This window comes from Caenorhabditis remanei, chromosome IV, assembly GCF_010183535.1.
Source record: "Caenorhabditis remanei strain PX506 chromosome IV, whole genome shotgun sequence".
Classification (NCBI taxonomy): domain Eukaryota; kingdom Metazoa; phylum Nematoda; class Chromadorea; order Rhabditida; family Rhabditidae; genus Caenorhabditis; species Caenorhabditis remanei.
This window is the reverse complement of record NC_071331.1, coordinates 18,657,502-18,679,836: the sequence shown is the minus strand read 5'-3', so window position 1 is coordinate 18,679,836 and position 22,335 is coordinate 18,657,502. Positions and strand designations below refer to the sequence as shown.

Below are 22,335 nucleotides of genomic sequence, written 5' to 3'. Positions count from 1 at the left end.
AGGAGTGACGAGATGTTGAGAATTCATATATGAGGGAAGGAGCAAGCAACCACAGTGGGATAGAAAACATGTTCTTATGTGGAACCTTTACCATGTGACAGTACTGTAGATTTTATTCGAATACGGTTTAATCTAGAAATAACTGGTAGGAATACTCGATTCTTTGTTAAGGACACTAAAAGATGCCGTTTCTCTCTGCTAATGCAATGATAGAAGAATAGTTTATATCGTTTAGTACATTCAGTTTTCATTTTACAAAAACATCGGAGATATCATTTGCTTCCTGTGGGTTCCGCAGATTTGGATTTGGACTTGGTGGGGGTTTCTGTAGCCGGGCTCTTACTCTTTTCCAGTGACTTTGTCCCCGCTTCCGAACTCTTTTTTGTTTTATTTTTCTCATCTTTCTTCTCGGTTGTCTTCTTTTCATTCTTCCCTACTGACTTCCGATGATAGAAGTCATGAATGGTGAGGCCCAAGCATACAAAACGCAAGAGAGCAAAAACACTCATCGCAATGATTGCTGGTATTTTGAAATCCTCATCTGAAGATTCTTTGGTTGTTCGAACTTCTAAGAACTGTTCAGAACATTTCTCCATTCTCTGGCTAGTAGAACGGGAGATGTGTTCCAGAAACATCCAATCTAGGAACCTGAAAATTATGTATACGCATTTTATTTTGTTTCTGAAAACTGATAATTCTTGAAAACTTCTGTTCAGATATTCCTACCGGATCTCCTTTCAAATATTTCAAACCACCGAAGTTAAATCTCTTCAACTTTAGGTTTCTCCGGAATGCAATTGCAGGTCCCACTTTATTTTATATTTCCGTCACATTTTTCAAATAGTCAAATCTTTCGGTGTTAGTTTCGATAACTTCAACCCTGTGCTCAATAATAGAGATCGTTTCTGTTTTTTTCTTTATCAATGCTTCTGAAACATAGAAAATGTACTGTAACATGAACTGTGATCTCTCACCATCTTTTAAATCTCTGAAAATCAACGGAGCTTCGTTGATTATAGTACATCCATCTTCTAGCTCTTTCACCTCTTTTCCTCGACAAGTCTTCTCTGCCGCATCGACAGTCAATGGACCCATGAGAAGGAGAGAAATGAGAGCTACGACATGGTTCCAGTGCATATTGAAATACAACTACCAACTTTCGTATGTTTCTATGGAAAATAGAGAAATAACTTTGAGAAATAATATTCGCAAGGGTCATTTGGAAAACACTTTATAATTTTTCTCAAAGCAAAATGTTATCGATATATTCATCCTCTGGAGAAGAAGCCCTCAAATTCATATTTTTCGAGCGCAGATTCATGAGATTTTTCTTTATTTCGTAATCACTCCCCAGAATTCTAAACTTAGGGTTTGACCATCATGATTTGATTTTTTATGATTCCACAAGCTGGAGGATGATGGAAACGCACAGCTTCTAAAATACACTTATCAATTCAAACTTCCGGATATCCAGAAGTGTTGTTCTCAAAATTCACAATTGTAGTCTGTTGCAACTTTGGTCAGAACCGGGCTGGCAGTCAGGTATTGCGTTCCCAACTCGCCGTGCGATGTAATCACAGAGGATCATCGCCCGAACTCATCATATTCAGTTGCAGATCAATATTTGACCCATACTGAAGACTAATTTGAGGCGGCAGCAGAGGTGAGGTGATGAAAAGGCGCAGCCGACATCTCGCGGGTTCCGCCGTCCACCGTACTTTGAGTGGAATCGGCGATGAGGGAACAACGAAGCCGCAGAGACGCAGGGTCTAGCGGAAGTTTTCCCTTCTTTCGCCAGAAAATACACTTTTCGAGTTTCCTTTGCTGTCTTAATATAAAACCAATTGAGTCAATTTGCTGTTGTTCCTGGTATTCTGAGCTAGTGGAAACATCAGAATAAATAATTCAATTTGTTCATCATAATGCGGAAAGAACAGTTGAAAAAAATACGACTGAGCATCTTATATCAAAAAGAATACACGCTTTTTAAGAAATAACATTTTACACATTTTTGATGAGAGAAAGTCGAAGAACATAGAAACAATAAAAAATGAGCACTATTTCAAAATGCCAAAAAAAAGTAATACCAGTAAAATCTGCCGTATTTGTTTACATGATTTTTGGTTGTAATCCTTAGCTGTCATTATAAGGAGGCAATATGAAAAAGTCAAAAATAACGAAAGAGTGACAGAGACCAGTGTGCGTTTTATGAGAGAAATCATGGAGGAAAAACAACGGGGATGAAAGAAAGAATCAGTGGGACAGGTGAATTATGATATTTGCGGCATCCAAGACGAGAATGGCATCGAAGTCGTCGTTGTCGTTGTTGGTGTCTGTTGCTGTTCTCTAGCAGCAGCTTCATTTTTCTCTTTTTGAGCACGCAGACGTGGATCCGAAACACCACCACGACCTCCAGCACTGAGCAATGAGGAGAAGGCATCGAATTGTTTTGAGATGGCTTTCGCTCTTCTTGGATCATTCATTGGTATCCTATCCGGATTTTCGACATTCGAGTAGGGAAGACGTTTTTGAATTCGGAGCAGTCCCCAGACCACTTGAATCGTTTGTGGTATCACGGCAACACGGTTGTTTGACCCAAACATATTCGTTGAGAAAGCTGGTGGCGATGCTGGAGAGTCATCGATCACGTTTGTCTTCGGACTTTGTCTCATTTTATCGCTATTAGCCAATTTGTTGAGCATCGCCTGAAAATAAAGATATATTTTATGTTGTTTTTAAATCACAAATCGTTACCTCCAAATTGAAAACTGGCGGCGATGGTGCTCTTCTTTCCGGTTGAGCAACAACTTGTGGCGGAACCACTAATCCAGGTTGTTGGAGGTGTTGCATTTGTTGTGGACCCATCGAGTTCATTGGATTCATCGGCCGAATCAATTGTGGTTGTTGTTGCATTGACATTGGTTGCATATGGGTACTTGGCCGTGGTGGTTCTATGGTACGAGGTGGTGGAAGTCCTTGAACTTGTTCAGGACGAGATGATGGTCCATTATTGAAATACCCGCCTCCTTGAGCGACAGGATATTGTTGATGGAGCGGCACAGGATTCCGTTGAATCGTTGGAACAACCACAGTCGGTGGTGGTAGTTGATTCTGCATGGATGCTTGTGGAACAGGAGCATGAATCACTGGAGCATGTGGTGGAGAAGTACTGTTTAGTGCGGGACCTGGAACTGAATACTTTTAAAATAAATGTATCAACGCGTATTTGATTATTATTACGTCCTGAATATACAGACGCACAAACACATAAAACCAGTATGCGAAAAGTGTATCATACTTACCACCAGGGAGCAATACTCTCCTCCTTGGAGCCATAACTTGTGCAGCAGCTGCCGCGGCGGCCGCATTTGCGACTGGATTCTGTCTATACACAGGTGGTTGTTGTGGTTGCCGTGCATCTTCATCAGCGATAATTTTCTCAATAATCGGACGAGTGTAGTCAGTGAGTGGTACGTGAGAGAACCGACAATTATCATTGAAACATTTCTGTCGATGAAAGTCTTTACATGGGAATTCTCCGTGAAGCATTAAACATTGCAGACCCTGAAAAAAGGATATGAATAAAGACGTTTTGATAAAAAACACACCTTTTTACAATAACTATTGGCATAAAAATTGCACAAAACCGGTCGTCTCAATGAATCTTCGGCCTGATGGGAATATGAGCAGTTATCTCCATCCCTACAATATCCTTCGCGGAAAAATTTACAAATTTGATGTTCTGTCTGGAATCTCGGCTTTGGCCCATTTCTGAAACCACCACGAAATCCTCCACGACCACCGCCTCCGTTGAAAAACGGGCGTTTAGATCGTGACTCGTATTCAGCATCATCGTGAGATGGAGAGAGTCGTCTTCGCCGATTTGTTCGATAATCTGTGTCAGTGAATGGCTCTTCTTCTGAGCTCGCAGCTGCTCCCGCACTACGATAATCCTTGTCGCCAAAGTATTCTGAAAAATCAATACTCGAACCGATAGTTATCAATAACCCTCAAAATCTCTTTTTAGTTTTCATACACCCAAAAGTGAATCGGTTTCGCAATTGGCAAAAAAATAGGAAAATAAGCCACAAATGCTAAACAGGGCGCACAACCGTGAGTACGGAGTGTCGTACTGACTTCCAAAATCTTACCATTTCCGTCGGGAGCATCGCTATGAGACCCAAATGGATCTGGATCTCTCTCTCGTTCCCGTTCCCTTGGAGGACTATTCTGTTCGAATCTTCTGACGCGCTCTCTCGGTTCTCTGGGTTTTTCAACTGCTGGAGCAACATGAGCAGCAGCCATTGGAGGTGGTTGATATTCCTTCGGCTTAGATGGTGGCGCAGCTTTCACTGATTCTTCTTCATCGTCGCATATTTCACCGTCTTCTGGAAGCTCACCGTCCTCGAAGTCTTCTTTGTTCTCGTTATGTGATATGATGTCCGTCATGACCTAGAATAAGGGTAGGTATTGGAAACTGTCGCCTATATCGGAATTGTACAAAAATGAAAGAGGATGCTTATCACTCCGAAGGAGGTCAAGTAGAAAAAAAATGCAAAGGTCAGAGAACAATTAATGAAAAAGTATATGTTTCAGCCAAGAATAGTCTGTCCGTTCTAATTGATTCATCCATTTGCTCACTCTTTCTTTCTCAAATTTTCAATTTCTTTTCCCATTCCATTCGTTCAAATTACTATTATTTTCTTCTTCCATATTTCGTCTATTTTTCAATTTTCGGTGAATTCAACAAACAATAATGGTGGGAGCTGACTCACAAACATTTCCGAATGCAATGGCGACGTGCCGATTGGTCGCCCGAGACTCCGCCCCTTTACTAAAAAATTGAGCAGCGTTTCAAGAGTATGCGAGTTTCATATCGGAAATTTGATCGTTATAAAGGTGTGAGACTGTTCAGTTTAAACGATATGGTGATTGGTAATGTCTCCGCTATAATTACAGAGAAACTAAAATGCGCAGATTGAGGTTTTTGAGAAACGTTTCGCAGATTTTACAATTTGACAAACCTATTTCACCTTTCTCGAGAAGATATCTAAGCATTAAATGAGTTTTAATGGAGTTTCTTTTAAAAACATCTTCAGATTTCGCTTATTGTTCCAACTTTTTCACCATTTCGTATTGTTTCTTTCCTGAAGTGTCCACATATTCTCGTGAAAATGCTTTTCGCATTAGAAAAGGAAACGATGGAAAACACAGAATGATGAATGTTTAGCGCTAGTTATACTGCAGCCGTCACATCTCGCTCAAGTGACTATCGCCGCAGCAGCAGCCTCCGACCGAAACGTACACAAGTCTATAGGGTAAGAGATGGAGACGAGGACGAGAAGACCCGTCCGGTCTCTCTTCTCCTCCTCACATAGCGCAAACAACGCAACTAATCGGAAACTCCGCGTATTACACACTCTCACAAAAATTTATCGATCCTCGTCTTTGGGCGCATCGAAGTTGGATGGAAAAACGCGTTACAGAATCTTCTAAAGGAAATTTTTCGAAAAAGGCGGCAAACTTGAATGGACTACGGTGAAACTGGAACAGGGCTACCTGAAGTGTAATAAATCATTTCCAAATGCAAAAGCAGCTTTTAGTCGAGATTTCAATTACAGCGGAGACAATTCAAACCACCAATCAATGTTCTCACTTCTCCATAAGCAAATTTCGAATTTTACCTCCAAATTTCAGTGTTTTCTCTCTCTTAAAGTCGATCAGTAACCTTCAACTTCAACCTTCTGCAATCAATTTTCAAGGGATTGTTGCGTTCTCTCTGGCTTATAATTGCCTCATTTCGGTTTTCAAAAGCTTTCGCCTGTCGGATTATATATTCTCCCAACCTTTCTTTGCAAATTCACCTAAAACTGTGTTAGAAGACACTTTTGCACAAAAAGAAACAGAAAATGAGTATGGATGCTTCACAGACTGTCATAGACGGACACGTCATGTATTTCGAAAATCACGAGATCTATTGGAAACAGCGAGATGGAAGACCGCTCGTCATCCACACGCGACGCGGCCGCTGCGCACTCAACGGAGACACGCCCACAGTCTCTCGCCACGACCGAAACTACGGTAACACTCGTTTCAACTGTGCGGTTTTCTCTTTTATTTTTTGGAAATTCCAACTAATCGCTTCCGGAAAATTAATAAAAGTCGTAAAAAATGGAAAAATTAATCTGAAGAAAACATTCTATATTACAGAAACGGGTTCAAACTGGCGGAAATCGGTGTTGAGTCATGAGTTTTCATGACGATTCGCATATTCTATCTCAGCTGGGAAGTGAGTCAGACGAAAGAAAATATGAAATTTGAAAGCCCGAACGCGTTATGTTTTTCAGTTCTGGATTCACACGAACGGAGTCCCAAACGAGATACAGCACCAATAGATAAGAAATTTGTGGATGTAAAGCTAACGGCGTCTATATCAGATGACGACGATGAGGATGAAGATATGCTTTTTGATAGAGTATAATCCCTCCGATATTCAAATTTTAAGTGAATATGGTTCCAGAACAATCTTCTCTCCTCCAACAAACGTCAAAATGCATCGCTGATTCGAGGGAGAGCAGATAATCAAACTATTCGATTTATTATCCTGTTAATACTATTTCTAACCGCCGGCCTTGTTAGTACATCCAGCAGTTTATCAGTATGTTCAGTTCGACACGAAGTCATTGCATGTCTTTGGACTTGTATCGGAATGTTCTGTGGAGCCTGGACGGGTGAGTTATTTAAAGATTACAAAAAAATTAATTTAATGTTTGCGACAATTATGGGGTTTTTCACCCCCGGAAAAAACTTTTTTTCCGGAGGTGAATGACCCTATTAAACAAAAGAAGTTTAATACATGTTTTTCTATTGTTAGAATCAAGTATAATGCATTTTTTGCATTTTTCTACCTTAAAAATTCGTTGAATTGCGTCCGTGAATAGACAAGTTCTCTTCGTAATGTTTCATGTTATATGTGCTTGAAAGTAAAGAAATCCATTTCCTGTCGGAAAATTCAAAGTTTAAAAAAATATCTGTTTTCAAAGACTACATTTTCAGCCAAGCTTACATCGTCTCGTTCAAACCTGATGCTCTTCCTGTTTTCCGTACTTCTCACACTACTCGTCAACCTTTTTCTTGCCTCCAGCTTCTCATTTCTTTTTGCAATTCGCGGATTCTTCGTCGGAGCGACATTATATGGCGGAGCACTTGTTTGGTTCGCATTCTGGAGGAAACAGCCACGAAAATTACTCATATTATTGTTTATTTTCTCTGCTGGAGGTCTTCTGGCAATGACTGTGAAGACAACAACATTTTCTGGTAAGTTTTATAACTATTCCAGTTGAATTCATATTTTTGTATGATTATAGATGCGACAAGCTCCCTCGCCGATATGAGTATAGTAACTAGATCTATCCAAGATACAGTATCTCGTCTGAAACGGGCCGTGGAAGATGAAAAAACACTACTTCCATTTGCAGCAGTCGTTGATAACTCAACACATAAAACAGAGAATGTTACCGATGACTCTGCTATAAAAAAGTAACGTTTTCAAAAAGAATACATCATATAATCATTTGTTTCAGACCCGAAGTAGCCACTGGAACCATCCAAAAGTTGAAGACAAAAACTGAAATGAATGCTGAAAAGGAGAAGGAAGTTGAGTTGAAACAGAAGGACGTAGTTGATGGATCCACTGGAAATTCGACGGATTCCATGGAAACGTCCACAACGTCTTCAAGTACAACGACGACATCTACTACCACCACAACGACGACACCTTCAACTACAGCTAATGAAGCTACAACTACCGCAGAAGCCGTGACGACGACTACAGAATCCCCCTCAACGACTGAAACGATAACTGTTGATGTGAAGACAAGGGATAGTAAAGAGGATGCAAGAAGGAGAGAACCGCCGTGAGTTTTTTTTTTTGATTTTTGATTAAGAAACTCTGATTATCTGTAGTTCTGTAATGATTGATTAGTCATAGGCACAGTTCGTTGCAAGTTTTCTGTTTGTATAGCTGCTGAAACCTGTCGGTTTACATCGTGGAGTATGAAAATAAATAATTGAACTTCGAGATAATAGTCTTTAGAATTGAAAAATGGTGAACATAGATACCAAGAGAAACAAAAAATCTAAATGCATATTTTCAGATCCAGCCTTGCCATCGAATCCCCACCATATCCAGCGAACTGTCCATCCGATAGTCTCTTCTTGACTGGAAATGTTGCATCCGCAGAGGAAACAACGTCTTCATTTGTGAAAACATTTGCATCTTTTGGCGTTATAATTTACATTGTTTCATATATATTGTGTTGTCTTCCATGTGGATTAAAACCAGATGTAAAAGTCAAAAAGTTGGAAACTGATTCAGTGGTTGGATTAGGAATGAGACTGAGAATATTAATTGCTGCAACACAGACTATTATTGGATTCGTGCAGCGTGAGTTAAATTATGAGAACTGAAACTCAATTTTTAAAAACTTTTCAGAATTGAAACACTTCCACTCATCTAATCAACCGACTGCTTTTTCCGAACACATCCTTGTCTGTGTATTTGTTATGGTGACATCGTTGATAATCGTTTTTGCGTAAGTTTGATTTCAAGAAAGCTGTATTTTGTCTATATCCCTTTAAATGAAATAATTTTCAGTGGTCGCCGAATCGGAAGTATTGAAGCTGTTATTATCTCATTTCTGTTCACTGCAGTCGGAGAACTAATCCTCCTTTTCGCATCTACTTCGCAGTTTGGAATGATTCTATCGATTTGTGGATTGTACTCCCTTTGGATTTCATTATTCTTAGTTGTTGAGGTGAGAGTATCAACATTCATAACATATTTATATCTCCGATTTCCAGATTTTCCTGTCAGTTCGTTCGACCGTTCAACTGGCCTATTTCCTGATAGCTTGGATCGTTGGTCGTGCATTTGCATGTCTCTTTGCTCTCGAACCAGTTTTCAATGGACTTGATCATATTTTCACGTTCATTCTAACTGTGTCAATTGGAATTTTGTTATTCTATGCGACACGAATGCTTCAAAAATCAAAACGGCTTAAAGAGATTTTGGATAATTCTAGTGGTCCATTGACAACGGGAATCAGTAATTCTGCGGGTGGAGAATACATTTCCTTAACAGCTCAAGATGTTCTTGATGATGATGATCTGATTGATGAGGATGAGGTTCTCTAAAGAGAAAAATTGAATTGATTCATAAAACGAAATTTCAGATGGATCGTAGCTCAATGGATCTGGATTTCGAGCTAGAGCAGCTGGGACTCGAACCAGTCGGAGCATCTTCATCATCTCGTGCATAATTCGCTTACTCATGTATCAATTTTATTTTTTTCTGGGTTTAATTTCTTCGCTAGTGTCTTCAATTCTTCATTCTAACTTCCTCGGTGCCTTTCATTGCTTTCTGGTTTGTCTTTATTATCAGCATGTCTACCCGTTTTTCTAATTTTCCTGTCTAAATATCGGTGATCTCAACGACAAAACACAATTGTGCTCTACTCTCATGTGATAGTTTCTCCTTCCAGTTTTTGAACAATTTCATGTTTTTTTGGTGTTTTACCTAGACCTCCGGTTTTTTCTATCGGGGATTTATTATAGTTAATGTGAAACTATAAAACGTTTTATCAGATCATACACACAGTTCCACATGTCAAAGTCGGAAAAAAGCTTGTTTCCGTTTAATTCAGGCCATAGAAAGTTTAAACTCTCTGCGAGTTTCCCAAATCTCTTCTCGCTAGAATTCTCACCGGATTCTCTTCTGCATTGTTTTCCAAATGATGATACAAGTGACCAAGGCTGTCGCACGGCCGGCCGCGGCCGGCCGCGGCCCTCGGCTTTCAGGGCCGTCGCGGCCGCGGATTAACCAAATGGGCTGAATTTTTGCATATCGACTAATCTTTTGGTCCTCTACAAGGCCGCCTGAAGAAGCGAAAATTTTCCATGGCTGGGAACTGAGATATAAAATCGCCCCACGGCCTTTTTGACAGCCTTGCAAGTGACTAAACGGATCATTTTTGGAGGTTGGATACCGAGTCATTTACTTGTGGACAAACCAGAAAGGAAATAAAAGTAGCCGCGGAAAACGAGTTGATTGTCCAAAGCCCCGCTCTTTTTTTTAAATGGAATCTGTCTTCAGTCATTCTCAGAATAGCCGAAAACATTTATTCTAACCATTAATCGAAAACCAATTACAATAAAGACAAATTACAAAGAAACAGTTGTGTTTTACTTACACTTGTCTTTTGGTGTTTTGATAGTGGCGGGAGGTGTCGTGGTGGCGGACGGTGTCGTGATGGCGGACGGTGTCGTGATGGCGGACGGTGTCGTGGTTCCACTCGCTGGCGTTTGTGGCGGTCCGATGTTTATTCCAACCGGCACATCAGTCTTCATCTTGATTAGTTTCTTCGTCTCTCGACACTCTTTACGAAATTCAAGATATGATGTCACAAAAATCCACGTGAAAAACAAGTCCGCGATTGCGAAAAATGACGCGATTACAGTAATGATGATTGCCCATGTGGTCTTCGAGTCGGAACTTTCTTTTTTGTTGATGAACTGATAGAACTCATTGGAACAAACTTTGTTCCGCAAATGGCTTTTACGGGCAATCAGTTCCAATTTCATGAAGTCATCGAACCTGAAAATAGGTTTTTGTTTTCTAATTCCTTTATCACAGAATTATTTTTGAATGTGTAACTAATGAAACTTACGAATCGGTTTCCTTGCTAAATGCCTGAACGAAGTTGTCGTTTTCGAAAACGATATCCTGAAATAGAAAAGTTTCGTTTTGATTTTTTTGAAAGTTTGAATTTCTTACCTTCTCCTTATCCTTGCCTTTCAACTCTCCAAGAGAGGTGAAATTCAGTCGTTTCAAATTTTTATTCTTCTTGAATAGCATTGCAGGACCATTCGAATTTTGAATCCTCTCAACGTGTTTTAAATAATCGAACGTCTCGAGATCAGTTTCAATCACTTCAATTCCAGAGGCTATATATTTGATACTTTGAACTTTTTCTCTGACCATTTTTTCTGAAAATTTGAGCAGTTTTCAGATAAAAGTTTAGGTTCATACTGGAAAATAGAACTCACCATCGAGATTTCCTCGGAAAACCAACGGCGACTTATCAATCTTAGTGCAACCATTATCCAGATCTTGAACCTCATTTCCACTGCAAGTCTTATCTCCGCTGACACCTTGGAGAATAAGTAGAGAAGAGAGCAGGAGAAGCATTGAGTTCATATTGAACATAATTATCTTGCACGTCTTGCAATATGTAGGATTCGGAACTCTTGAAATTGGCGGAACTGTTGTTATCAGTCGGATAAAGCGACAGACAAGATGGGCGGCACATTCCACCGGCGGCGATGGGAGTTCACGTGGAAAATATTTAAAAGATCACGGTTTATCTTCTTTTTTCGTGCAATTCAATAAATTTACGAATGAAATAAGAATTTTTACAGATTATGATCGAATCTTTCATCTTCGGACTTTGATTTTTCAAGCGTTTTTTTTCTCCGAAAAAGGGATTCAAGTATTATCATCTGATTTACTTGATGCCTTCATGTGCAGTCTCTTCTTTTTCAGTAAAAAATTTCTGGAGAATCAGAAAAACATCATACTTGCAACGGGCCGGGCCGGGCCGGGCCGATTTGAGAATTTTCACCGGCCCGGCCCGGCCCGGCCCGGCCCGGCCTGGCCCGGCCCGGCCCGGTCGGCCCGGGTCACAGTACAAAAATTTGAAAATTTGAATTTTTTTTGATTTTTTCGCAAAAAAGTCGAATTTTCGACTATGTTTTTACATATCGATAAAACTCAAGTGTACATAGGATTTTTGACTATTTTTGATGAAAATTTCAAAAAATTTCGAAAAATTTTGTGAAAAAATTGTGCTCATTTTTTGACTCCGGGCCGACCGGGCCGGGCCGGGCCGGCAACTTTCTCTACCGGCCCGGGCCGGGCCGACGGGCCGAGCCGGGCCGGGCCGATATTTTGCAAGTCTGAAAAACATCATTCTTATTATAAAACGCATGTGGGGTTTGTCCTCATCTCTGTCACAATGTCGGCATTTTATTTTCATTTCCAAAAGTACAAATTAAGTAGCAGAGGTCGGTAGTGGAGATTTGGAAATCGAGGAGATCTCAGGGATATGGAAACGCGGAGAAGGTGCACCAGCGTATTAGAATTCCTAGCACTGGTAGCATTAATATTTCCTAGTACTCCCCCATCGGCTCATTTTTTTTCAGAATTTTCCTCATTTCATATCTTCTCTGACCCCATTAGTATTCGTACACATCCATTCATGAAACACTAGTTAGTAGTACTAAATGACCACTAGTTCAATCGGATATGAACATGTGTGCAAAAACATCTTCGAACAGAAATTGCACAAAATGTATTTGACGATTCCCTAAAACTGTTAAAATTTTCAGAAAATAAAATATTAGCTGAAATAGCTGAAATTCTCTATTTTTTGAAAATCGGTTTTCCATAAGATGGAGAATTCATATTTACACAATTCTGATTGATGGGATCCATGGGACCTATTTTCATTCATTGCGACGTCTGAAAACCTGAAAATACTGGATTTTCTGTGCATACAATAAAAGAATTGAATTAAAACGTGAAAAAATCCGCTTCACGTTTCTTGCAGTTCACAGAAAAATGGACGAAAGCGAGAATATATGTGTGGTGTTTGCAGAAAAGTACACGTGGCACTGGTGTGTACCGTAATCTCGGGGCTTCCACGTTTCAATATTAGACGACTACGCAACGTGTTTACTTTTTATATTTTTCAGCTAAATAATATTTTTTCGAGGAATTTTTCATGCTTATTTTTGATGAAACTTTTGTGGTGTTTATTGTTATCCAAATGGCAGTCATTAATCGCATGGCTCATCTTCCACAATTTGTGACCTTTCGAGACAGAACATTATTCATGCAAAAACTCGTATTTCTCATTTTTAGTTCTCAATAAACAATATTTCGCATTGTTCCTCTTACAATTAAGAGACCTCTTACTGCTTACTCAACTTCTCTCGAAATAATCATTTATAATCAATATGCTCATTTGCAGTGTCGTTTAGATGAGGAAGTTGGCTGGATTTATAGTTTTTTTCGTTGTTTTTAGCTCGTTCATAACTGAACATGTTAAAGCAGCCGACAGTTCGGAGCAATCGCCAAGAGATGTTCGTTCGAAACGGGTGGAACCGATGAAGACTGAAGATATCGCAATAATGAAACCAAAGAATTCTGAAGTCGTCATCGGTGATACAGAAGAAGTCAAAAAACATGCTAGAACACCCTGGAAGAAATCGCTACCGGAAATAGAAAAAGATATCGCAAGCCGAAACGATCGTCAAGAAAAAGTTTTAACAGATTCTTCGAGAGTAAAAAGACAACTGAAAAACAAACCGGTGAGAAAATTGTCCAATGGTCCCACCTTGACAGCTGATGATGTCAAAGAAATGCAAACCACTCTTGGTGAGATTGAAAGTGAAATAAAAACATGACAATAGTTTTTCGTTTATTCAGAAAACTTTCTTATCAACGAATACAAGAAGTGCCAAACAAAGTCGTCGAAAGAAGTCGATAAGTGCATCACGGAAGCTCAAGCATCAGCAGAAAGTCAGTGTCCTTGTAAGAATTAGTCTTTAAATATTTCCAGTTTTTCAGAAAAATTCGAAAACATAATGATGGTCAATAATAAGTGTGCTGGTGCTGAGCTACAAAAATGCAAAGATCAAATATTGAATAGTTGGTTTTCTTCTCGAAATAAGCTTTTTAAATTATGTGGATTTTCAGAAGTTCTCGGTTACGTCCCATTCGCTTTCCCAGTCTCTGCGCCTCTTGCAGATGTGACGGCTAATAATTACGGGGGCCACAAAATTGGTGAGAAACATTTCATGAGTTTTTGTTTTAAATGACACAGTATTTCAGGTTTCATTCTTGCGAAGCACTTCGATAATTGTTACGACAAAAACGACAAAATCGATCAGTTCTTGAAATGTTTCAAAAGTGGAAACGAAAAATCCCCGTTGAATGTTGCCAGAGGTTTATATCTTTTTCCTAGATTTCATATTCCATAACTGAAGTAAACAATTTTTCAGATAAAATCGCAATGTTAGTAGGAAATTTTTGTAAAAATGACGCGAAAGATAAAGTTGAATGCAGAGAAAAAGTAGTCGGTTATATTAAACAACTACTGGATGGTTCGTTCTTCAACTTTAGTTGAAAAATAACTATTCCTAGTTTACAGCTGCTGCTGCGAACATTGTGATCATCTTCTGCGCCAACAAAGATAAAAGTCCAACATGTGATAATGCGAAAGCAAGTATACAAGACGAAGTGTCGAAAGGTTGTTAATTCTTGTGTTTTCTGTTCAGTTTCGATTTTCAGATTTCGATATTTTCTCTCAATATAAAGCAGTTCCACTCAACACTTTCAAAACGGATAAAAAATACGGCGAAGTTGATGTTGGTGAGGAATTTTTAATCTTTATAATCTTTATTTGTCCTCAAATATTCTTTCAGGAACTGAAATCGGGACGGCAGCCGATAAATGCAAGAAACAGCAAAGTATCGATAAATTTATTGACTGCTTGAAAGGAGAGCTGGATTCGGCTGTTATTAGGAGTTAGTTTGGTTACAAAACTACTTGTGATTTCACATTTTCATTCCAGAAAATATAGCTACTAAACTTGCTGCCCATTGCAAATCAGAATCTTCCGAGGAAGAAAATTGCAGAATAGATGGAGAAGTAGCGGTTGAAACGAAGCTGAAGGGTTAATTATCTTTTTCTCGTCAATCAATGTTTTTTTTTAAATTACAGAGGCGATTTCTGCCGTTCTGGACAACTATTGCGGTGAAAATATTAAAAAGGAGAGAGAATATCAGTCTTGTTTGACGAAGACGGGGAATAGGATTTCTGCGGGTTTGTTGTATTTCGAAATTTCATAGTTTGTGTTAAATACGCTAACGTTCAGTTTTCAACTTTTATGTAGTACGCTACATCTAGCTACATAATATTTATATGCATTTCTTGTAAACTGTGAACTTGAAATAACATTCATTTGCAGATATTACACTTCCTGCTCCGACGATCTCTTTCAAAAAGCCGATCCCTTTGAAGTCCATTGTAACGAAAGATTTGTATGGTAAAATTACAATTGGTAATGCTTGTTTCGTTATGACAAGTTTGACAATTATGTTTTGTAGGATCGATTGTTGAAGCGAATTTAAAAGGCTGTTTGGAGAAAAGCAAAGGCAAAAAGACCGATGATTTTACAAGTTGCTTGGGTAGTTCGCAAAGCGATCCTTGGAAAACTGCAATGAGTTGGTGAATATTCGGGATTTAAACTTTAATATACTCATTCCAGATGACATTTCAAATCAACTGACAAATCATTGTGCTAAGATTCAGTTAAAGGAAAGAATTTGTCGGAAGGAAGGCGAAAAACATTTTCAGGGTCTTATTAGATGTTAGTCTGTTCTTGATAAAAATAAATGATATTTCAAGTTTTTCAGCGGCAATCATCTCACTTATCTTAACATTCTGCGAAGGTGAATCTTCAAAGTACAAGTGGCAAATGGACTATGATGACTGTCAGAAAACTTCTAAAGCGAGTGAACTCTCGAGAGGTAAGAAAATCCAATAATGTATATCTTCAGACGGAAGTTAATTTCAGAATTTGTTCTTCCTTTCAAACTTCTTGATGAGATTCCTCTTTCCCAGTTTATGAAAGGCGAGATCAAAATAGGTAGGCGATTTAAGTACTCTCCCGGTTAAAAATCACTATTAATTTTCAAGGAGAGATTTTGAAAAAAGAGGCGGATTCGTGCAAAACCGCCAATTCCAAATCTCGTGACGAATACTTGAACTGCTTAAAAGTAAAACCTCTGCCAACAGTGAAAGGTATTTCTTATTAATAATTTTTGTTTCGAAGTTAATTGTTTACAATTTCAGTGGATGTCGCACAACAACTAGCTGATAGTTGTGGAAAAGTTGATAGACCAAAAGTCAATGATTGTCGGATAAATGGTCAAACTGAAGTGGAAAAACAACTGAAAGGTGAATATTGAAAACGAAGATTGAATAGTTTACATAATTTGCAGATTCTTTGATTGCCATTCTTATCAACTTCTGTCGGGAATTCAATGCGAACCCAGAAGACACCTACAACGAGTGTTTGAACTTTGATGGAGACAAGCTGGGAGTTGAAGCGAAACGTCAGTTTTTTAAAGATACTTTTTTGTTCCCCGTCTCTCTGTGGTTTGTTTAAATCTTGTGTGTTCAGTAGGCAATCTTCCTGCTACCGTCCACGCTCCAATTGATGTTCTTCGGATAATTACGGACAAAGATGACGGGGAAATCAAAATAGGTACGAAGCTTCAGCGGCTTAGTCGTTTAAGTGAGTACAAGTTACAGGTGAAATCCTTCAAACCGGCACCAATGTTTGTAACGATAAAAAAACATCCAATGAGTACTACAAATGTTTGAAAGGAGATGACGGTGCTCAAACATCACCTTTGAAAACAGCTATCGGTTTGTAATTTAAAATACTTTTCTCCATAAGAAGGTTTATAACTTTAAAATGTTTTACAGAAAAAGTCAAGATGAAATTCGCGGATGTATGTGGGCAGAAAGATAGCATAACAGACTGTCGAAATGGTGAACCACTATCGAATATCAAGAATAAACTGAAAGGTGAACTATTGTGACAGGATAATACATTACATTCTTGCAATTACTTTACAGAAGCAACCGAGGCTTTAATTCTTAACTATTGCGGTTTGAAAGCAAAAAAAAATCAAATAGAATATACAAAATGCGTTGACGACGGTTTCAAGGAGACGATGCGTTACTTGAATGGTTGGTCTTATATAACTCGTAAAATGTTCAGAACATCATCATAATTATATCATAAAAGATCAGCCTCGTATGGTCGCAGTGTCTTGTTTTCCTCGCTGAGTCAAATAGAACGATGAGTTGTCTACTCATGATAGGCCTAGTCGGTCTGTTCTCAGAATATCATTAAGTGTTTTCGCTACTTGAAAGCAGCTATCTACAAAACTGCTTGTTGCGTCTTCCAACTCAAATATTTTAGTTTAGTGTTTTTTATTGTAGATGAAGTCAATCATATGGTATACGTTCACATTCACCCCCCACCTCTATCACAATTGCCCCCCACCTGCACGGTAGGGAATGGCCCCCCATTTTCCTTTCATTATCGATTCAGTTTTAAAAATTCGTGACCTTTCAATGCACCGCGTGGCCCTCGTGTTCGTAGTAGCAGTTCGTTTTTATTATTTATTTCGATATATCGAAGACTGCTGTATGGTTCTAGAGGCAATTAGGGGCCATTAGAGGTAAGTAAGGACCATTAGGGGTAAGTAAAGGTCATGTGTGAACTCTATTGGGGGTGATTATGGATACATGGACTAGTTCCACATTCCTCCCCCCACTCTGATAAGGATTCCATAATTGCCCCCCATGTAAAAATAGGGGGGCAATTGTGAACTCTATGGGGGGTGATTGTGGAAACTTGTAGTAGTTCCACATTCCTCCCCCACATTTTCAGGCTCATCGATTAGTTGTTCTCTTAATCTTAGGCTTAGGCTTCTTCTGAATCTTAGGCTTAGGCTTCTTCTAAATCTCAGGCTTAGGTTTTTTTCTAAATCTTAGGCTTAGGCTTCTTCTAGATCTTAGGCTTAGGCTTCTTCTAAATCTTAGGCTTAGGATTCTTCTAGATCTTAGGCTTAGGTTCGAAGATCCAGTCTTTACTCGAACCGGGCGGGGGCAATTGTGGAAACATATAGTACGTCCACTTTCCTCCCCCACGCTGATAGTGATTCCATGATTGCCCCCCATGGGGGGAGATAATATACCGTACAAGTAGGGGGGCAATTGTGAACTTCGTTGGGGGTGATAGTGGAAGTATACCTAAGGGTTCAGAATGACCCCCCATTCCTGTTCTTGGGGGGCGATCATGGACTGTCGAAAGTTCATGATCACCCCCCGCTCTGTTATAACCCCCCACCATGGAATCATACCCCAAACCTGTGGGATGGGGGGTGATACCATAACGTGGGGGGTCCTTCCGGAGTGGGGGGCGATTGTGGAAATATACCAATCATGTTTTAGATAAAACCCTTCCGATCAGTCTTCGTAATGAAATATCTTTGTCGTCACTCGTAACCACCAAGTATGGTAACATCCCTGTTGGTAAGGATAAATACTGTAATACAAAAAAAGTATTGAATTTTCAGGCGAATTTCTTGAAGGACAAACGGGAAAGTGCAAGAACATCAACGTACTTGATGAAGTTGTTAGCTGTCTGAAAGAATCGAAAGATGCCGAACCATCTCCATTGAAATTGGCCAGAGGTTTCACATGACTCACTAATCAGAAAATCTCCTTCTTTCAGATTCCACTTCTGATAAGTTTGCCGATTACGCTCTCGAGCAAAATCTAGTTGAAAGCGATTGGAATCAAGGAGTGGAGGAAATGAAGAAGGAGTTTAAGCGTAAGCAGAATATATTAACTATGAAAACCAGATAGTTCAAATTTCAGAGACAATTCAAGCATTTCTATCAAATTTCTGCCGTAAAAATGTGAATAAAAATCAATATGAATATTTGAGTTGTTTGACTGAAGGATTAAAATTATCGGAGAGTTTGTCGCAAGGTTTGTTTATGTTTGTACATGTTAATAATCGTTTGATAATCTAGTTCAGTCGCTGAACTGATATACTTATTTTCAGGATACACTCTAATTGATATATTTCTTCAATGTAGTTCGAAAAAGACGGAAACTGAATACAATAAATGCGTTGACACTGTCAACGGTCAACGTCTCAAGGCATGGACTAACACTTGTTCCTCTGATCTAACATTGGAAAAAGAATGTATAGATTCTGCTACAAAAATGGCTTCTGAATCAGCTCAAGGTCACAATTCACTCGTTCCATTTTTTTTCAATTTTTAATAGTTTTTAGTTGCCAAAGTTGCTGCAAAACTCGTTGCTTGTGTGACACCGTCCTGCATCAAAACTGAAAGGCGAAAAGTGATCGATGAATTCGTCAAAGCTGATGAGAAATATTGTAAAACGCCATGTAAAGATTCTAAACATAAAATCGAGGCTGCAGTGAAAAGTAAGACAATCTTCAGTTATGAAAATGAAGTAAAAACCGTTTATTCCAGAAGGTGTACCGGATTGTTCTGCTGATAAGACCAGTTCAAAATGCCGAGGTTAGTATCTTGCTAGCCAATTTGTCGATTTTTTTTTTCTTAATTTTCAGCCGATCTCCTTTCTCCGGACGATATGTCATGTGATAGTTTCGTTAAGGTGAGATATTTTCTTGATGAAAAGGCAAATACTCATTGACTACGGTTGCTCATTGCCTATTCTTACTCGTTGTCTACACTCGGCTCATTGAAAAAAGTCACATCAAGAGCACGGGCTCAAAACTAATTTTTCTGTTTAGTAATTGTCACATTTTTTTTTAGTTAAAAACAAGTTATAGAGTTACAAAGAAAATGTATCTAAAGAAGAACATATTTTCTATACGTTCATGAAAAACTGAACATCTGTGCTATGAATTATCACTTCTAGTGATTTAACGATTTCTTCAAAATTTCAGAAACTTTCTGACGAATCTTGTGATGAGGTGTGTGAAGCGGCAAAAAACGTTGAAGATAGCGGAAATGCAGGATATCTAACTTACGCTATCGTATTCTTGATCATTGCTGTCATTGTTTTTGCGATCTATGTTGTTTATATTACAATCATCTACTCCCGGCACAGTAGGAGAAAACCTGTGAAAAAACAATCAAAAGAGAAGTTTGAGGACCCCACAGAACTAAGAAGACTACTGGCTGATCATGTGGCCAAAATGGTAAATTGTTTCAAACGTTTATACACTCGCTACAAAATGTGATGCTGGATAATAGTTTTTGAAAGACTTGTTGCAATACAAATCTGGTATATGGGGTTTTATACGGCACCATTGTGAATCTAATCGCGCGAATTTTCGCTAACTACGATTGTGAAATCATTATTATATTTAAAAGACAATTGGGCGTTGTCTGTTTGTCTGAGGCACTGTCCGCGGCGGGCAACGGTTTTGGAAAGAGAAGAGAAACTGAGCCAGCGGGCAAAACCGAACTTCCGTGTTTTGGAGAGCGACCGCTACTCTAATAAAAGCAGATTACTGCCGATTCGCAGAAAGTTCGCCAATGTGGGTCTCTTACCGAATTTCAATTTACGCCTTCTCTATACCGTACTTTTACAAGCTTTCACTGGAACATTACGGTAGATAGCCAGCGTAAATCAAAACTCCGCACGAAACCTACAAGTCCTAACTTTGTGCGAGCGGTCAGTCACCGGAGAATGAGTAATATGAGTAGTTTTCAGTGATTCTAAAGAAGTTTATTTTTAGGACAGGGAAAGGGAAGAAGAGAAGATCGACAAAGAAGGAATGAAAACAGCAGTTGAAGATGACAATCCAGCTCAAGATGACACTCCAGCTCTCGGGAACAATCCAGCACTCGAAAGAATGCGTGACAAGCTTAAAAAAACTCAAGACAATCTTAGATTATTGAGAACACACGCGAATAAATGTGCAGAAGAACACAAGAAAGATCTCGCGAATAAGTTCACACCCATGGGAAACATTTACATTCCGAAGGAACCAGAGGTTGGTTTTCTGTGTAAAATGTTGTAACGGTTTTACACATCCCACCAAGAACCCCAATAAAAACAAGTTAATGTCTCTCGAGGAGAAAATCCTTTTTTCCGGATAAGAGAACACGGGATTTCTAGAAAATCTTAAACTTCTTAAGTTTTGAAGGAATCAAAGTATGATGGTACCCAATCAGTAATATGCTAATTCCGTACCCATAGCGTAGTGGAACCCAAACATTGAGTATTGCCTCACTGAAAAAGACTTCATGATCTCACTAGTCAGTGGTTCATTGATTACATACATAGTTAGATGCTTGAGACATCTTCTTCTATAAATTAAAATCGTTCTATTCTTTCAGGTTCCTCCTCCAGCTGATATTCCGAACAACGTTTCACTGAAAAATGTAGCTTGGAAAGATGGATTAAACGAGTTATGGGAAGTTGGTTCCGATGTAGACGACATTGAGCTGGATCAACCCTATGTCTTGAACCCAGATTCAGTCACTGAATCCGAAGCTAGCCAAAAGAGTGGTAAAGCTAAGAGTAGTTCAAAGAGTAAAAGCGAGAAAGTTCCATCGACTTCTGGTACTGGACCATCGACTTCTGGTACTGGACCCTCTACTTCTGGTCCTGGACTATCGACTTCTGGTACTGGACCCTCTACTTCTGGTACTGGACCCTCTACTTCTGGTACTGGACCATCTACTCCGGGTACTGGACCATCTACTCCGGGTACTGGATTATCTACTTCTGGTACTGGACTATCTACTCCTGGCACTCCTTCTGTTTCCGCACCTGCTCCAACTGCTCCCACCTCTGAAAAGCCGAACGCCTCTGAAACAAAGAAGGAGCAGAGCAAGAGCAAGTCAAAATCTCGAGAATCTTCTGCTGAACCGAGAGAATCATCTGCATCATCATCTGTTCCACCGGAAAGTCAACAGTCTACTTCGGGACTTCGTTCTGTTTCGGCACCTGCTCCAACTGCTCCCGCCGCTGAAAAACCGAACGCCTCTGAAACAAAGAAGGAGCAGAACAAGAGCAAGGAATAATAGGTTTTCCCTGCGCACTGGTATCATCAGTTCCGCTCTTTTTCTTCATGTCGATTTTGAGAACATCATTTTGCTTTTCGGATATTAGCTTGGCACAGTTCTTACAACTGCGCCCCGCCGCAAACGAGAGAGTATCGGCGAGAGACGCAGAATTTTTTTCTGGCGCGAAACAGATTTTCATCATTTTCGATCTATTTTCACAAGTTTTAGTTAAAAATTTACCAAATTCCGAGAAAAATTATGCAAAAATAGATCAAAAATGGTGAAAATCTTTTTCGCGCTAGAAAAAAACTCTGCGTCTCTCGCCGATACTCTCTCGTTTGCGGTGGAGCGCAGTTGTAAGAAGGCGTGGGCTGCTATAGTCACTTGGCTTGAGTAGTATTGATTATTTTTAGTAATATCTCATATTCTCTCCGTTTGAACAGCGTTTTCTCTACCAATCTTAACATAGTAGTTTCATTTTATTTTATTAAAGTTCCTGTTTTCCATATTAAGTCCGTTATCTCCTATAGACGCTCCCTCAATTTTATTTTAAAAAATCCGTTTTACTAGTCAAAATAACCCATCCGTCAGTCATGAATCAGTTCT

The 22,335-nt window shown here is 39.2% G+C and overlaps 5 protein-coding genes across 5 annotated transcripts; 2 read left to right on the top strand and 3 right to left on the bottom strand.

The window, feature by feature from the left end:
* Positions 1-272: 272 nt before the first annotated feature.
* GCK72_015153 (uncharacterized protein) lies at positions 273-1,137 on the bottom strand (the record flags this gene model as incomplete). The annotated part of the gene is made up of 2 exons (XM_053730667.1): positions 273-541; positions 975-1,137. The coding sequence occupies 2 exons, from the start codon at positions 1,135-1,137 to the stop codon at positions 273-275; spliced, it is 432 nt and encodes a 143-aa protein (XP_053585439.1).
* Positions 1,138-2,270: 1,133 nt separating this feature from the next.
* Positions 2,271-4,449, bottom strand: GCK72_015152 (uncharacterized protein; the record flags this gene model as incomplete). Its single annotated transcript, XM_053730666.1, has 5 exons — positions 2,271-2,705; positions 2,755-3,185; positions 3,303-3,564; positions 3,609-3,970; positions 4,152-4,449. The coding sequence occupies 5 exons, from the start codon at positions 4,447-4,449 to the stop codon at positions 2,271-2,273; spliced, it is 1,788 nt and encodes a 595-aa protein (XP_053585438.1).
* A 1,797-nt stretch (positions 4,450-6,246) lies between these two features.
* Positions 6,247-9,320, top strand: GCK72_015151 (uncharacterized protein; the record flags this gene model as incomplete). The annotated part of the gene is made up of 11 exons (XM_053730665.1): positions 6,247-6,289; positions 6,348-6,475; positions 6,521-6,731; positions 7,057-7,317; positions 7,368-7,539; positions 7,584-7,916; positions 8,157-8,446; positions 8,495-8,594; positions 8,657-8,816; positions 8,863-9,186; positions 9,234-9,320. 11 exons carry the CDS (start codon positions 6,247-6,249, stop codon positions 9,318-9,320), a joined length of 2,109 nt encoding a protein of 702 aa, XP_053585437.1.
* A 922-nt stretch (positions 9,321-10,242) lies between these two features.
* On the bottom strand, positions 10,243-11,248 carry GCK72_015150 (uncharacterized protein; the record flags this gene model as incomplete). The annotated part of the gene is made up of 4 exons (XM_053730664.1): positions 10,243-10,654; positions 10,728-10,783; positions 10,835-11,046; positions 11,107-11,248. 4 exons carry the CDS (start codon positions 11,246-11,248, stop codon positions 10,243-10,245), a joined length of 822 nt encoding a protein of 273 aa, XP_053585436.1.
* Positions 11,249-13,101: 1,853 nt separating this feature from the next.
* Positions 13,102-21,747, top strand: GCK72_015149 (uncharacterized protein; the record flags this gene model as incomplete). The annotated part of the gene is made up of 33 exons (XM_053730663.1): positions 13,102-13,498; positions 13,550-13,642; positions 13,691-13,771; positions 13,820-13,906; positions 13,955-14,068; positions 14,125-14,226; positions 14,274-14,348; positions 14,414-14,494; positions 14,548-14,649; positions 14,697-14,798; positions 14,846-14,947; positions 15,093-15,185; positions 15,232-15,348; positions 15,393-15,494; positions 15,541-15,654; positions 15,702-15,773; positions 15,824-15,928; positions 15,980-16,084; positions 16,129-16,242; positions 16,311-16,394; positions 16,442-16,558; positions 16,619-16,720; positions 16,772-16,885; positions 18,158-18,238; positions 18,441-18,539; positions 18,587-18,700; positions 18,777-18,962; positions 19,011-19,166; positions 19,216-19,263; positions 19,314-19,360; positions 19,656-19,910; positions 20,454-20,711; positions 21,058-21,747. 33 exons carry the CDS (start codon positions 13,102-13,104, stop codon positions 21,745-21,747), a joined length of 4,509 nt encoding a protein of 1,502 aa, XP_053585435.1.
* Between the last annotated feature and the right edge of the window lie 588 nt (positions 21,748-22,335).